The 12,462-nt window shown below is 37.4% G+C and overlaps 1 protein-coding gene across 4 annotated transcripts in view; it reads left to right on the forward strand.

The window, feature by feature from the left end:
• The window catches only part of LOC5571458 (protein crumbs), a 173,790-nt gene that overhangs the window by 120,950 nt on the left and 40,378 nt on the right, over nt 1-12,462 (forward strand). The window contains exons 3-5 of one of the 4 annotated variants that reach the window (XM_021851101.1): nt 8,402-9,610; nt 9,840-10,028; nt 10,126-10,814. In XM_021851101.1, coding sequence (XP_021706793.1) covers nt 8,402-9,610; nt 9,840-10,028; nt 10,126-10,814 — 2,087 coding nt within the window. The remainder of the gene's footprint in view (nt 1-8,401; nt 9,611-9,839; nt 10,029-10,125; nt 10,815-12,462) is intronic. The other 3 variants (XM_021851102.1, XM_001659670.2, XM_021851104.1) reach the window with 3 other exon arrangements.

Consider the following 12,462-nt stretch of genomic DNA (forward strand, 5'->3'; position numbering starts at 1 on the left):
AAAACTTACGAATATGGTCAGGGGTCATTCAAAAATGACGTTCATCAATAAGGTGGTTTGGTCAATGAAAGTGTGACAGTGCATGTATTAGGTATTGGAAAAAGATCCAAAGAAATCCCGAAAAACAATGGACGTCATATTTAAATCGTCGCTCAGAGCTTTACATTTTCCTTTGTAATCTAACGGTCACACCGATTGCGAAACTTTAAAAACTCATGGCAAACCAAAAAGCCTGCTGACCGCAGACTGTCTTATTAAAAGCATTGCCAGTGTTTTTATTTTCAAATCTGATAGTTTCCAAATATGTGAATACTTTCGAAAAAAAAAATTGATTGTTTTATGTAATTCTTCAAATAGCTGGAATATATGTAACAATTTCAAAAAGCAAATTCATGCTTTAATATTGTTAATGACCTGATTTTGACAATCTGTTTTTAAAAAGTTTTTTGAATTCCCTGTGATATGTAAGCAATCCTTTCAGTCAGTTCTTTCAGTCCTACAAACTTCTAAAAACTAATATTATAATGACATAAATTCAACTTTAAGCAAAATACTCGATGTAAAAAATAAAATAATGTAAATATGATATTGAGGGCCAGATAGCCATAACGGTAAACGTGCAGATATTCAGCAAGACCTTGCTGAGGGTTGTAGGTTAGAGTCCAGTCAGTCGAGGATCTTTTCGACTTCCCTGAGCGTAGAGTATAATTGTACTTGTCACACGATAAACCCATGCAAAATTGGTCGATTGACAAAGAGAGCTGTCAGTTAATAACTGCACAGTTAAAAATAATGAAGATTACACGTCATGTAAACTTCATTTATGCGATGTAAACATGACGTCATGTAAATTTAAGTCTGAAATCATGTAAAAATGTGTTATATGTCATGTAATCACACAGAATCCTGCTGGATTACATGACATATAATTGAAGTTTACATGACATATCATGTAAATATCCATGGTGTTCCACGCTCCAATTATGTGCATTATATGTCTCAGAAATTTACACGTTTCGTTCGAACTGTGTGTGGAAGTGCTCATGAGAAGTTGAGAAGCAGACTTCTGTAACGTCAGAAAGAAGAAGAAAAAGTTTATGGTAATTATTTGCACTTAAAAATGCGTCATTATTATTGATTAACGTCCAAGCTGTCGAGCACATATAACGTAAATTTACATGAAATTTTGGGAACGCTGCTTACGAAGACTGAATGTTTTGACGTTTCCATTTAAATTCTAGGAATAAAATGAATGATTCAAGTTATTGAAAATTAATCAGTTCCATGTTACCAACCTTTACAAAAACATCCTTTAAGTATCATTTGAAGGAGGATTATGTGATTTCAAAAGTGATAGTGTGTATGTTAGGTTAAGTGAGTGAAAGAGGTTGGAGAGGGTCTCTAAAAAATTAACTGACTTTTCGAGTCTAGTACATAACTCTGATAACGGTCTTATAGCGGAGGTAGAATTACGCGTATCTGTCAAAGGATACAAACTCTAGTGAAGTGGAATTACATAGTAAAGTACCAAATTCGGTTTGCATTGATTTATAAGTATTCCACTAAACAATTAGAAGGTTTATTATTCATTTCAATTTTGATTTTTATTCCATAAATTATTTTTGAGAAAAAAATCATACATAATTTTTGAGGATATAAACAAACATAGCAAAACCATAGCAACTGGTTTGGTTGAAACAATTAGTTTTCAAGTAATTCACACACGTATGTTTACCCATTTTTCTATGACGTAGAATTATAGCAATATACGTATATATCTTGAATTATAGCGATAAACGTCACCGTCACCTAATGCTATGAATCTTTGAGAGAATACGAAGTACATTGTTTGAGATCCAATTATAAAAAAAATCATAAAACTTCTTCTCTTGGCATTGCAACCTCAATGGAACAGAGCCTGCTTCTCAGCTTAGTGTTCTTATGAGGACTTCCACAGTTATTAACTGAGAACTTTTTTTGCCAAAGTTGCCATTTTTTGCATTCGTACATCGTGTGGCAGGTACGATGGAACTCTATGCCCAGGGAAGTCAAGGAAATTTGCATTACGAAAAGATCCAGGACCGACAGGGAATCGAACCCAGACACCTTCAGCATGGCTTCGCTTTGTAGCCGCGGCCCCAAAAAAATCATGAAAATTGAAGTATTTTCTTTTGTTTTTATTTTAATGTGCATTAAAAAAATGTACAAAATTATTTCTGAATTTTTGGATCACCCTATTCCACGAAAGAGCACCGTTATGACGAAATAAAAAAAAAACGGGTCCAAAGTTTTTTAAAAAGGCATAACTGGAAAAATTTTCTAAAAAAATAAAAAAAAAATATTTTTTTTAGAACATCGACCGCCTTGGGGACGGACCAGCACAATTGTGCTGGTCTTAATTTGACCCTAAAAAGTTCATGGATTGATAGAATAGCCAAAATAAAGAAAGTTTTGTTCTACGAGATGATGAGTTTATAAGGTGAATTTTGAAATAATCACTCAAATATGGTCCGTCCCGAAAGGGATAGGGAACCAAAGTTTTTTTTTTTACTTATCTCGTTTATTTGGCAGGCTCAGGCGCCGTAGGGCATAACAGAGGCGAAATTTTTTTTTTTTTACATTATTTACATTTTGAAATTTGAACTTATTTTAAAAACTATGTTAGTTTGCGGAAGTTTAAGGTTAGTGGATACATTTGTAACAGGGAAGGAAAGGATTTTTTGGAATTTCTTAAGCTACTTAGACTACTAAGCTGATGAAGCTTGAAGGGACAGGATGTCCAGATCTGTAATGAAACTAAACAGAAACGGTTTGTGGGAGACACGACGAGAAGAGGACAATTTGTAGGGGAAAAAGAAAGACAGGGAACGAACACAATCAAACTCGGATATTGATACGTTTCAAAAACAGATGGATTAAATTCATATATTCTAAATCAAGGCCCGCCAACACTTCCCTGACAGGTTTCTGCTGTTTTCCTCTGATCCGGAGAGTTTCAGTCAGCTCAGATCTGACGCCACGATGCTCACCACATCCCCACACAACATGTTCGATATCCTGGTAAGCCACGCCGCAAACACAGAGATTGCTTTCTGAGAGCCCAATACGGTGGGTATGCGCCTAACGAATAGTGATTGGACATAAGCCGACACATGACACGAATGAAATCACGGCTCATGCCCAACCCCTTAAACCATGGCGTTTTCGACACCTGTGGAAAAGGGAACCAAAGTTACAGCATGTCAAAGTTGAGCAGTTTGTATGAAAATCAGCTGTATCTGGTGCGAAAGATAGCTCACACAAATCATGACGGCTTTAGGACATTTCGTCGAATGACATTTGGTCGAGTGACATTTGGTCGAATGACATTTGGTCGAAAGTAAATTGAGCTTGATATTGAGCTTGATTGGCGGCCCGTGGTTGCTACTCCAGTATCGCCAGATCAGCTGCACTTACACAAGGAACCAACCAGATGACTACTTGGGATTAACAGGCACCCTCAGTGTATTAGTGCTGGTGATCTTCTATTTTCAGGCAACAATGGTGCCTGCCACGTCAGAATGCTGGCCAAAGAGGGGAAGGGGAAGGAACTGATGATGCATTCAACTGGCTCCCACAGTTGACCGACCGTATATACCACTGCGTCAACGCCAGTTCATGCGAGAAGGGTGAAAGGGTAGGGTAATTTTTAGTGCAGAGAGGCTTGCTGGTTTGGTTAGAAGACTGCCTATGTATCAGGCGTAAAGGAAGGTATGCTATAATGATGAACGAATGGAAGCGTAGGGAAACGGTTTATCTCTATTCGTCTCGGGTTCTAGCAAATGCTATGAACTCTGATAGATACATCAACTGTGATATATTAAGAGTGGTAGATAGAAGCAAGTGAAAGATACAACTACAAAGTACGAGGAAAGGAACGGGCCTGGAATTGAACCCATGACCTTCTGCTTATGAAGCAGAAGCGGTAGCCATAAGACCACCAACCATTTGGTCGAAAGTACATTTGGTCGAAAGGATATTTGGTCGAATGGCTTCAGAACATTTATTTTGTTCGAATGATGTTTTGTTGGACGGAAATTTGGTTGAATGCTTATTTTTAATTGGTTTATTGAAAGTTTTGAATAATTTGAATCATTAACTGTTTTTGAATAAAAAAATGGACATGCTTTGTAATCTTATTTTTAAATTTCATAACCTTTTTATTTGTTATTAGTTATCTAGGATTTCAATGACTATTCAAATGAACTTTTTAGTAGTTTTTTGTACATTGACTGAAATACTTAGCTCTAGTGAATTTATTAATCTTTTAAAATATCATCATTCTTTGAGAAACTGCTCGACAAGTTATTTTATTACTCAACGATGTGAACATAATGTTTTTTTCTATGTATTATTCTTTTGAAATATCATCGTTCTTCGTAATCATGATCAGCTCATCTGATGGAATCATTTGGAGAGAGTGCTCGGGATCTTTCTTTGAATTCCGGGTCTTGCAGCTCACGAACGTGGGTGAGATTTTAGAATGCAGAAATCAGATTTAAAACGGCAGGAACAATTTGCTTCAAGGAAACCCTTTATGGAGAAGTGAATGTTAGGTTTCGGTAAGTCTACTTATGGCCAATTGGCTTATTGTGACCTCCAGCTTAATAACATTTCTCAAGAAAATGCTGACAGTGTTGATGACCTCGGGTAAATAACAGAGTTTGCAGTAGAAGCATTGGATTATTAAAAATTAAAATTGTGCTAATTCTATATATCGGTTAAGGGAAGACGAGTTGACTGAGGTGACAAAAGCTGGCTTGTTTCCATTTAAGATCAGCTTATCTCAAATCGCAAAACATGCTGGAATGAAAAAGCAGCATGAAACGTCAAAAATGTAAAAGGTTGATCAATATATTGGAAAAGCGTTCATCAAATTGAATAACAAAATTTTGCTAATGTTGATAAAATGGCTGATACTATTTCAATTATTCAATCACTCTTGTATTAGCGACAAATTGCTAATCTCGACGGAAGTCAGACTAAACGTAAAACTTTGTTTCCATAAGTAAGTAGATAAAAACCGAATATAGTACTATACCAGTTAATTCCACTAGAGTTTGTATCCTTTGTTTCCATACTATTTAGATTCGAGCTCTATTTTACCACGAAATGTCAGTTCAACCAACCAACCTTTTCGGCCAAATGTCCATTCGACGAAATGTCCGTTCGACCAGATGTACTTTCGATCAATCGTCATTCGACTAAATGTCATTCGACCAAATGTCATAGATTCAATCATGGCTACTATGATTTACTGCATGTATCCAGTGATGCCTGTAGAGCAGCTCAATCAACTGTCACGCTACTGTGAGAAAAAAAAACCCGTAGACGACAGTGGCCCCAAAACAGCGTTACACGGACTTTTGAAAAAATCATAACTTTCCAAATATTTGTCCAAATGCTGAAAATTTTTCACTTACGAGACCATTGTGATTGATAACCCTTTTTTAAGTCATTAATTTGTAACCAATACTTCTCATTCAAGCACACATAAGCTTATATGCTGCTGTAAGCTGACTGGTCTGTTAATTTTAAAAAATATTTGCATTTCAAAATTTTACAAAACAATTTGTTGAAACTGCCATTGTTTTGGATCCCATTTGCCCCGGGATACCTTTTTCCCGAAATTTGAAGTATTGAACTTTCCTAAGACAAACAAATCACGCAATATAATAAAAGCTAATGAAAATGTCCCAGTAAGCTTCCTAAGGACAATTCTAAAATTTGTCAAAGCATTCTGCAAGAAAATTGTATTGCTATTGTGAAGTTTATTGAAAAACAACAGGATTTTTTTTATAAATTCTTAAAAAGCTTGTGTATCAATCATCCCAGTACCCAAAAATTCTAACATGTTACCACAAATGACATTTTTTCATTCTTCGTGTTTCTTGAATTTCTCAAAGAATGATTAAGGGTTTGTTTCTGGGATTTCCCAAGGAAACTGCCAGAATACATATGATAATAGGGGGTTCTCTAAGAATATCTCCTGAATTTTTCAAGACTTACTGCAGACTATGCTATGACTTAAAAGAATTCCTACAGTGATTCCTGCAGAAATCTTCAGGATTTCACAACAGTTCAAACATTTTCATTTTAGTAGCTGTTTCACCATAAAAATCTGCAAATGGCTTAAACCATTACAAGGGTTTTTTTATGTAATTTCTACAGTTATTTTTAAATTCTCCTAGAATTCACGCAGCAATATCTTGGGATATCTTCAGGTATTCTTTAAGAAATCACACATACAGTATCGGACACATAAAATGCACCAAAGCCCTTTTCCCATACAAAATCTCGATTAATTTTTCAAATCGACGTAAGTAACTTCCATACGGTTTTGAGAAAATTAATTCAGAAGAATCACAACCTGTCTTCTAAAACTGTTTTAAAATGAATCACCTTTTTAACATTTTTTCGCCGTGTACATTGCTTAAATTTTGCATACAATAAGCTCGCGTTCAGAAACTATGGTGTTCCTGTTATTTCCCACAAAAAAAAATATTACAAAATGATAAGCCGATTTATTCAGTTACTTGCGACGTTTTTCTATCAGTGTAAAATCGACTCAAGTAGTGTTTTGTTTTGATTCGTGATTAAGTCATTTTGTCTCTCCATACAGCGGAGCGGCGAAAGTAGTGGTTAAGTTGCGAAAGTTAAAAATCTTACTTTCGTCGTTTTGTAAATCCGGAAATTAAACGTTATTAAAGTGAAAAATCGAGTTGGTACAAAGCGAAATGTGTAGAGTTTCGTTTGAAATACACGTAGAATCGATAAAGTAAGTTTGTATACTTTTTTGAGTTGAGTCTATTTGAATACGTTTTCGAGAAATGGTCAACTTCAGATAGCTATTTTTCGCCGTTTCTCAACCGATTCTTTTCATTTTTTCTATAACGAACTACAATTTATCTCAATTTTCGAAAACTATTGAAAAATTTGTGCGAAAACTATTGGTTCAAAAGTTACAGATAGGTTGAATTTTGACATAAAAAATGCACCAAGACACAAAATGATGTAGCAGAAAAACTACGCGTCGTAACATCTAGGTGTCTTCAGCGCATTTGTTCATTAAGTGATAAGGACCAAATGCGCTGAAGACACCGAAAGGATACGACGCATAGTTTGTTTGATACATCACTTTCCGTCTTGGTGCATTTTTATATCAAAATTCAACCTATGTGTAACTTTTGAACCAATAGTTTTCACACAACTTTTTCAATAGTTATTAAAAATTGAGGTAATTTGTAGTTCGTCACAGAAAAATGAGAAGGGTCCGTTGAGAAACGGCGGAGATTTAGCTCTCTGAAGTTGACCATTTTGTATGGGAAAGTGACTTTGAAGCATTTTATATGTCCGATACTGTACGTTCTCTGCCATAAAAACACTTTATGCATTTTACAGATTTTTATCCTGAAATTCATTCAGAAACTCCATCCTAAATGTTCCAATAATTCCTTAACAAGTACATCAAAAGCTTTATATTTCATTTGGGAATTCCTCCAGAAACTCTTCACTGAATTTGTAATGTGTTGCGTAGTGACGGAGTGTTTCCTAGAACAGGTACCGAAAGTTTTTCCACAATTTGTAAACAAGCTCTTTTCAAAATATCTTCAGGAAGTTTACTAGATATTCCAAGGAATTGATTATTAGATTTCATTAATTTGGGATTGGGTCTATTTTAGGATTTTTTCGGCATTAACTCTAAGAGAAATTTCTGGATGATTTTTAAAGAAATTCTGATCATGTGAAGAAATCCTTGGAGTCGTTTATGGTGGAAACTGCTAAAATTTCTAGGAAAGCCTAAATTATTCCTAAAAGAATAATTTAAAAAAATCTCTTTGCACTTTTCTTTTACTAAAAGCAGATTTGGTCATCAAATTTGTACGAATTGTATCATTTCCTTTGAATACTTCTTATTTTCTCTTCTAGGATTGAAAATGTCATGGAAAATTGCTAACATTTTTATTTGTTAGAACATAGGTCGTTTGGCACCAATGTTCATTTTCACTATAATTAGACATTACGAACAAACATTAAAAAAAACTATCATTACTGTACAAAAAGAATCGAAAAGAAACTGATGAATTGTTCTTCTAATAATAAATCAGCAGACAGTACGGTCTGATAAACTAATGTTGCAGATAAAGTAAATATAAATTTGGTTCATTTCCAGAAAACCGCGAAACAATAACTTCATTAACCCTAACAAAACTCCGAAACTGGGTCAAACTGCGAATGAACTTCGGAGAATTATTAATGACTTCCTGCGTCATGGTACTCCGATAGGACAATGCCACTGATGCAGTTGAACCTTAACCATATAGACTCATATCTCATTCATGAACATATTGTTTCCGAACAGGTGGAGAAATCCTATCCCAGCGATATGCGGGTCATGCACTGTTGGTGTCGGTGCTGCCGGATTCAGTTTCCATAGTGCTGTCGGCTCCAAGCACCCAGCCAATCGAGGCACGCGTTCCGGGTCGCTACCTGGACAATCGGTGGCATACGCTACAGTTTGTGTACCAATTGGGAACTTTGTACTGCCTCATCGATAAGCAGCCGACGACGATCGCCAACCAAACCTACAATGCTCAGCTGATTCTGGATCAGGAGATTAAGAACGAAGCTGCCGTGTTGATTCTGGGCAAACAGTATTCGGGATGTTTGCTGCACGGTCCGGGGCTAGTGTTCAATTCCAGCGCCATGAATGCCGAAGCCGTAGTATTTGGTCCGTGTCCCTTGGCCCCGGGACTTTGTGCTGATCATGACATCCTCACAGGTGTGCCACCAGACTATTGTTCACATGATCCTTGCATGCAACATGGGACATGTATTTCAAGGTCCGATGGATACGAATGCCACTGTACTGCTAGGTTTAAGGGAAAGAACTGTGAAGTCGATACCGGACCCCCTTGTCAGTCGTATCCTTGTCAGCATGGTGCCACTTGCACAGAAGATTCCAAAGGAGACTACAAATGCACGTGTGCTCCTGGATATACCGGAACACTTTGTGAGACCGAACTGAGCGTTCATCCGTTGTGTGAAAAGAACCCATGTATCAATAACGGAACATGTCGAGTTCCTCCCGGAACAAACTCCTACGAATGTCAATGCTTAACGGGATTTATTGGAACGAGGTGCGAAATAAACTGGGACGATTGTAAGCCTAATCTATGTTTGAATGGAGGACGATGCGTCGATGGAGTAGACGCATTCACTTGCGACTGTACGGGAACTGGATATGGAGGAACTCTGTGCCAAAATAATATAGATGAGTGCCTGGTAAACCCCTGTCAAAATGGTGGAACTTGTTTCGACACCTACGGATCATACCTATGCGAATGTGCCACGGGTTTCACCGGTGCCAACTGCCAGCTGAGCTTTAACGAATGCAAGTCCCAACCATGTCAACACGGCGGAACCTGCATTGACACTCAAGATGGATTCGAATGCCGTTGTCCCCCAGGCTATGCGGGATTGTATTGTGAACTCGAACCTGGTTGTGGCCAGTGTCCCATCGATTCGGACTGCATCGCTGGACGATGTGTTTGTAAACCAGGTACTACGGGTAAGTTCTTACTATCAACGCTTCAAACCATAACCCAATTAATCGCCCTGCTTAGTTCGTTAGTTTTCCTCTGTATCCACATATACACTTCCTCCTAACAATTCAATTTTGGCCAATCCATTCCTAAAAGCGTTACACGTAACCACCTGACTAACCAAACACACACACTCAGCACGAAATTCAAAATTTTACCCATCACCACTGTCAACAAAATTCGATTCTTTCGTAGGCTCGGCTGGCCACTGCGTAGAGCAGAACGCCGCCGGCACTAGCTCGAACGCCCAAAAAACGGCCACCAATGCATGTTCAGAGTATTGCTTCAACGGCGCCAGTTGCGTGTTTGCCACCGCTGCCGGCCTCCGGGTCGCTAGTGCCAACAGCAGAAATTTCACTTGCATTTGCGCTACCGGATTCACAGGTTGGAATTAACTTGTCACCAGTTCTTTACAATAAACTACAAAATCGATACCCATACTCCAAGAGCAGTTCCTTACTTACATTTGTGTCTTTCCCAGGTTCCCGTTGCGAATCTCCGATCGCATTGCCCTACTCGGATGAGTGCAATTGCCTCAATGGAGGAAGCTGCACTCCGAATAGCTCCACCTGCATCTGTCCTCAAGGTTTCGATGGGCCCCGTTGTGAAGTGGCGGCAGTCTGCGCACCATCCAACTGCCAGGAACCTTTCCGGTGTATCGCTGGAAAGTGCCAGTGTCCCGATAACATCAACTGTGATAACGTGTGTGCTTCGAATCCGTGTCTACACAACGGATCGTGTTACCCCCAAGGCCAGGACTACGTGTGCAAATGTCCTCCCGGCTTCGAAGGCAAGCGATGTGAAAACGATATCGATGAGTGCAAGACCAAGGATAAGATCTGTGTGAACGGTATCTGCCAGAATACGCCCGGTTCGTTCAGGTGCTTCTGCACGCCGGGCTATACCGGTTTGAATTGCGATCTGGATGTGGACGAGTGCTTGAGCCATCCGTGCAAGAATAACGCTCAATGCGTGAACAAGGAAAACGATTTCGAGTGTATATGTCCGCCGGGTTATAGTGGAAAAGACTGTAGTATCGATATCGACGAATGTGAGAGCAATCCTTGTACGAAGGGTTCGACGTGTCGCGATCGAGTTGCCAACTTCACGTGCGTGTGCATTCCTGGTATGACGGGACGGCTGTGCGAGATTGATATCGACGATTGTGAGGTGAGTTGATTGGATGTTTATATTGAACTTATTTTTTGAACATTATCAATAAATCAAATTGTCCATTTTCCCTTTAGAATTATGAAATAAAGAAAAAGTATAGTACCGTAATCCGGGGTTTCATTGATCAGCGGGGTAACATTGATCGGAATGACTCATCTCGTAATAAGTTGGTATCGTCATTTATAGATGAAACATTCAATACATGAATGTTGCTTCTATTTCTTATATTTATGAGCTATTAAAAATTAAGATTTTTGCAAAAATTGCGTTAACTTTATGCGTAAATTTGTCAAGTTTGTGAAACAATGATTTCAATGGTTAAGGATGACACTACCAAAGATTCATGTCTCACATAAGTTCTGCAAGCGATATGAGCAGGGAAAATGCGGTTCTCACTAAAAATGGCATCGCTTAAAACGATTCCGCTGTCAAAACTGTTATAAGTATGCTCAATTAGGCAACATTACCGAATTACTGTTAGGAATGTAAAATTCCCTTAGGAAATTGCCTACCTTTAGGCGTATTGCGTGGTTCGAAGTGTTTTTAATTTTAAAATAAGGTACCGTGGGGCAAGTGGGTAATGGAATTCGCTTAGTTGAGATTCTTCAAATTCTAGAGACTTTAAATTGAAACAAATGAGGTCGTGTATATTTTTTAACTTGACTCCCACCAAATATAAGCAGCATGCTAAAATTGATTTTTATGAAAAATTGAAGAAAAAAATACAGAAAAAGTTTTTTGAAAAATGTCTTCTTACTTTTCACTTGCCCCAAAAGTGGGGCAAGTGAAAAGTTTACTGCTTTGAACAATAAATTAAAAAACGAACAGTTATTTTCACGATTTCTATTAGCTTTAACATTTGTTAAGGCTTCCCAATGAACAATATCATAAGAAACATGTAAACAAAGAAAATGTTATTCTTTCATCTTGAATTTTCTTCTGTTCAGTTATGTTAGTTGAAATGATTCGACATCATTATAACTGCAACATTTCCAATGTTAGTTCTTACATTATAGGACAGCAATTGCATTTCTGCTCTGTAGAATTTCCACCGCTCGTTATTTGTTTTTGAGAAAGTCGGATATGATGTCGGATAACTCTTCGGGAGAAATCAAACGAAATCCTTCAATAACGTATTTAGAATCTTTTTTATGTGGATAGGCCTATACCCCATTTTTATGTTTTGAACTAGCTTTACATAAACATTCCACGAGATTTCCGTGTGTTCTCTAATATTGCAAGATTTCAGTCAACGTCTTCCTTTTAATTGGCTGCCCGAAGTAGACATATTAATATTGTAATGTTTGGCAACATCTTTTAGAGAAGTTCCATGATTTCTAATAGCTTTTAACGCTTGAGTATAGAGTTTCTTGAATTATCAGCACGTTATGTTTTTCTATGATAATTGCAAACCATGCTTACTTATGGCTACTTAAAGAGAAAACACAAATTTAATCTCTAATGATAAACTTTTCACTTGCCCCACCTGATAAGAAAATTGACGGTGTTTAAATTTAGTTATTTTTAGGTCTACGTCGAATTAATTCTAAAACTTTTTTTATTGCAGTTTGAAACTGTCACAGAGGACAACTAAGAAGTGGTACAGAAAATTATTTTCCGCAACTTTTTTCCACTGAAAATATTA

This window comes from Aedes aegypti, chromosome 3 (genome assembly GCF_002204515.2).
Source record: "Aedes aegypti strain LVP_AGWG chromosome 3, AaegL5.0 Primary Assembly, whole genome shotgun sequence".
NCBI lineage: Eukaryota > Metazoa > Arthropoda > Insecta > Diptera > Culicidae > Aedes > Aedes aegypti.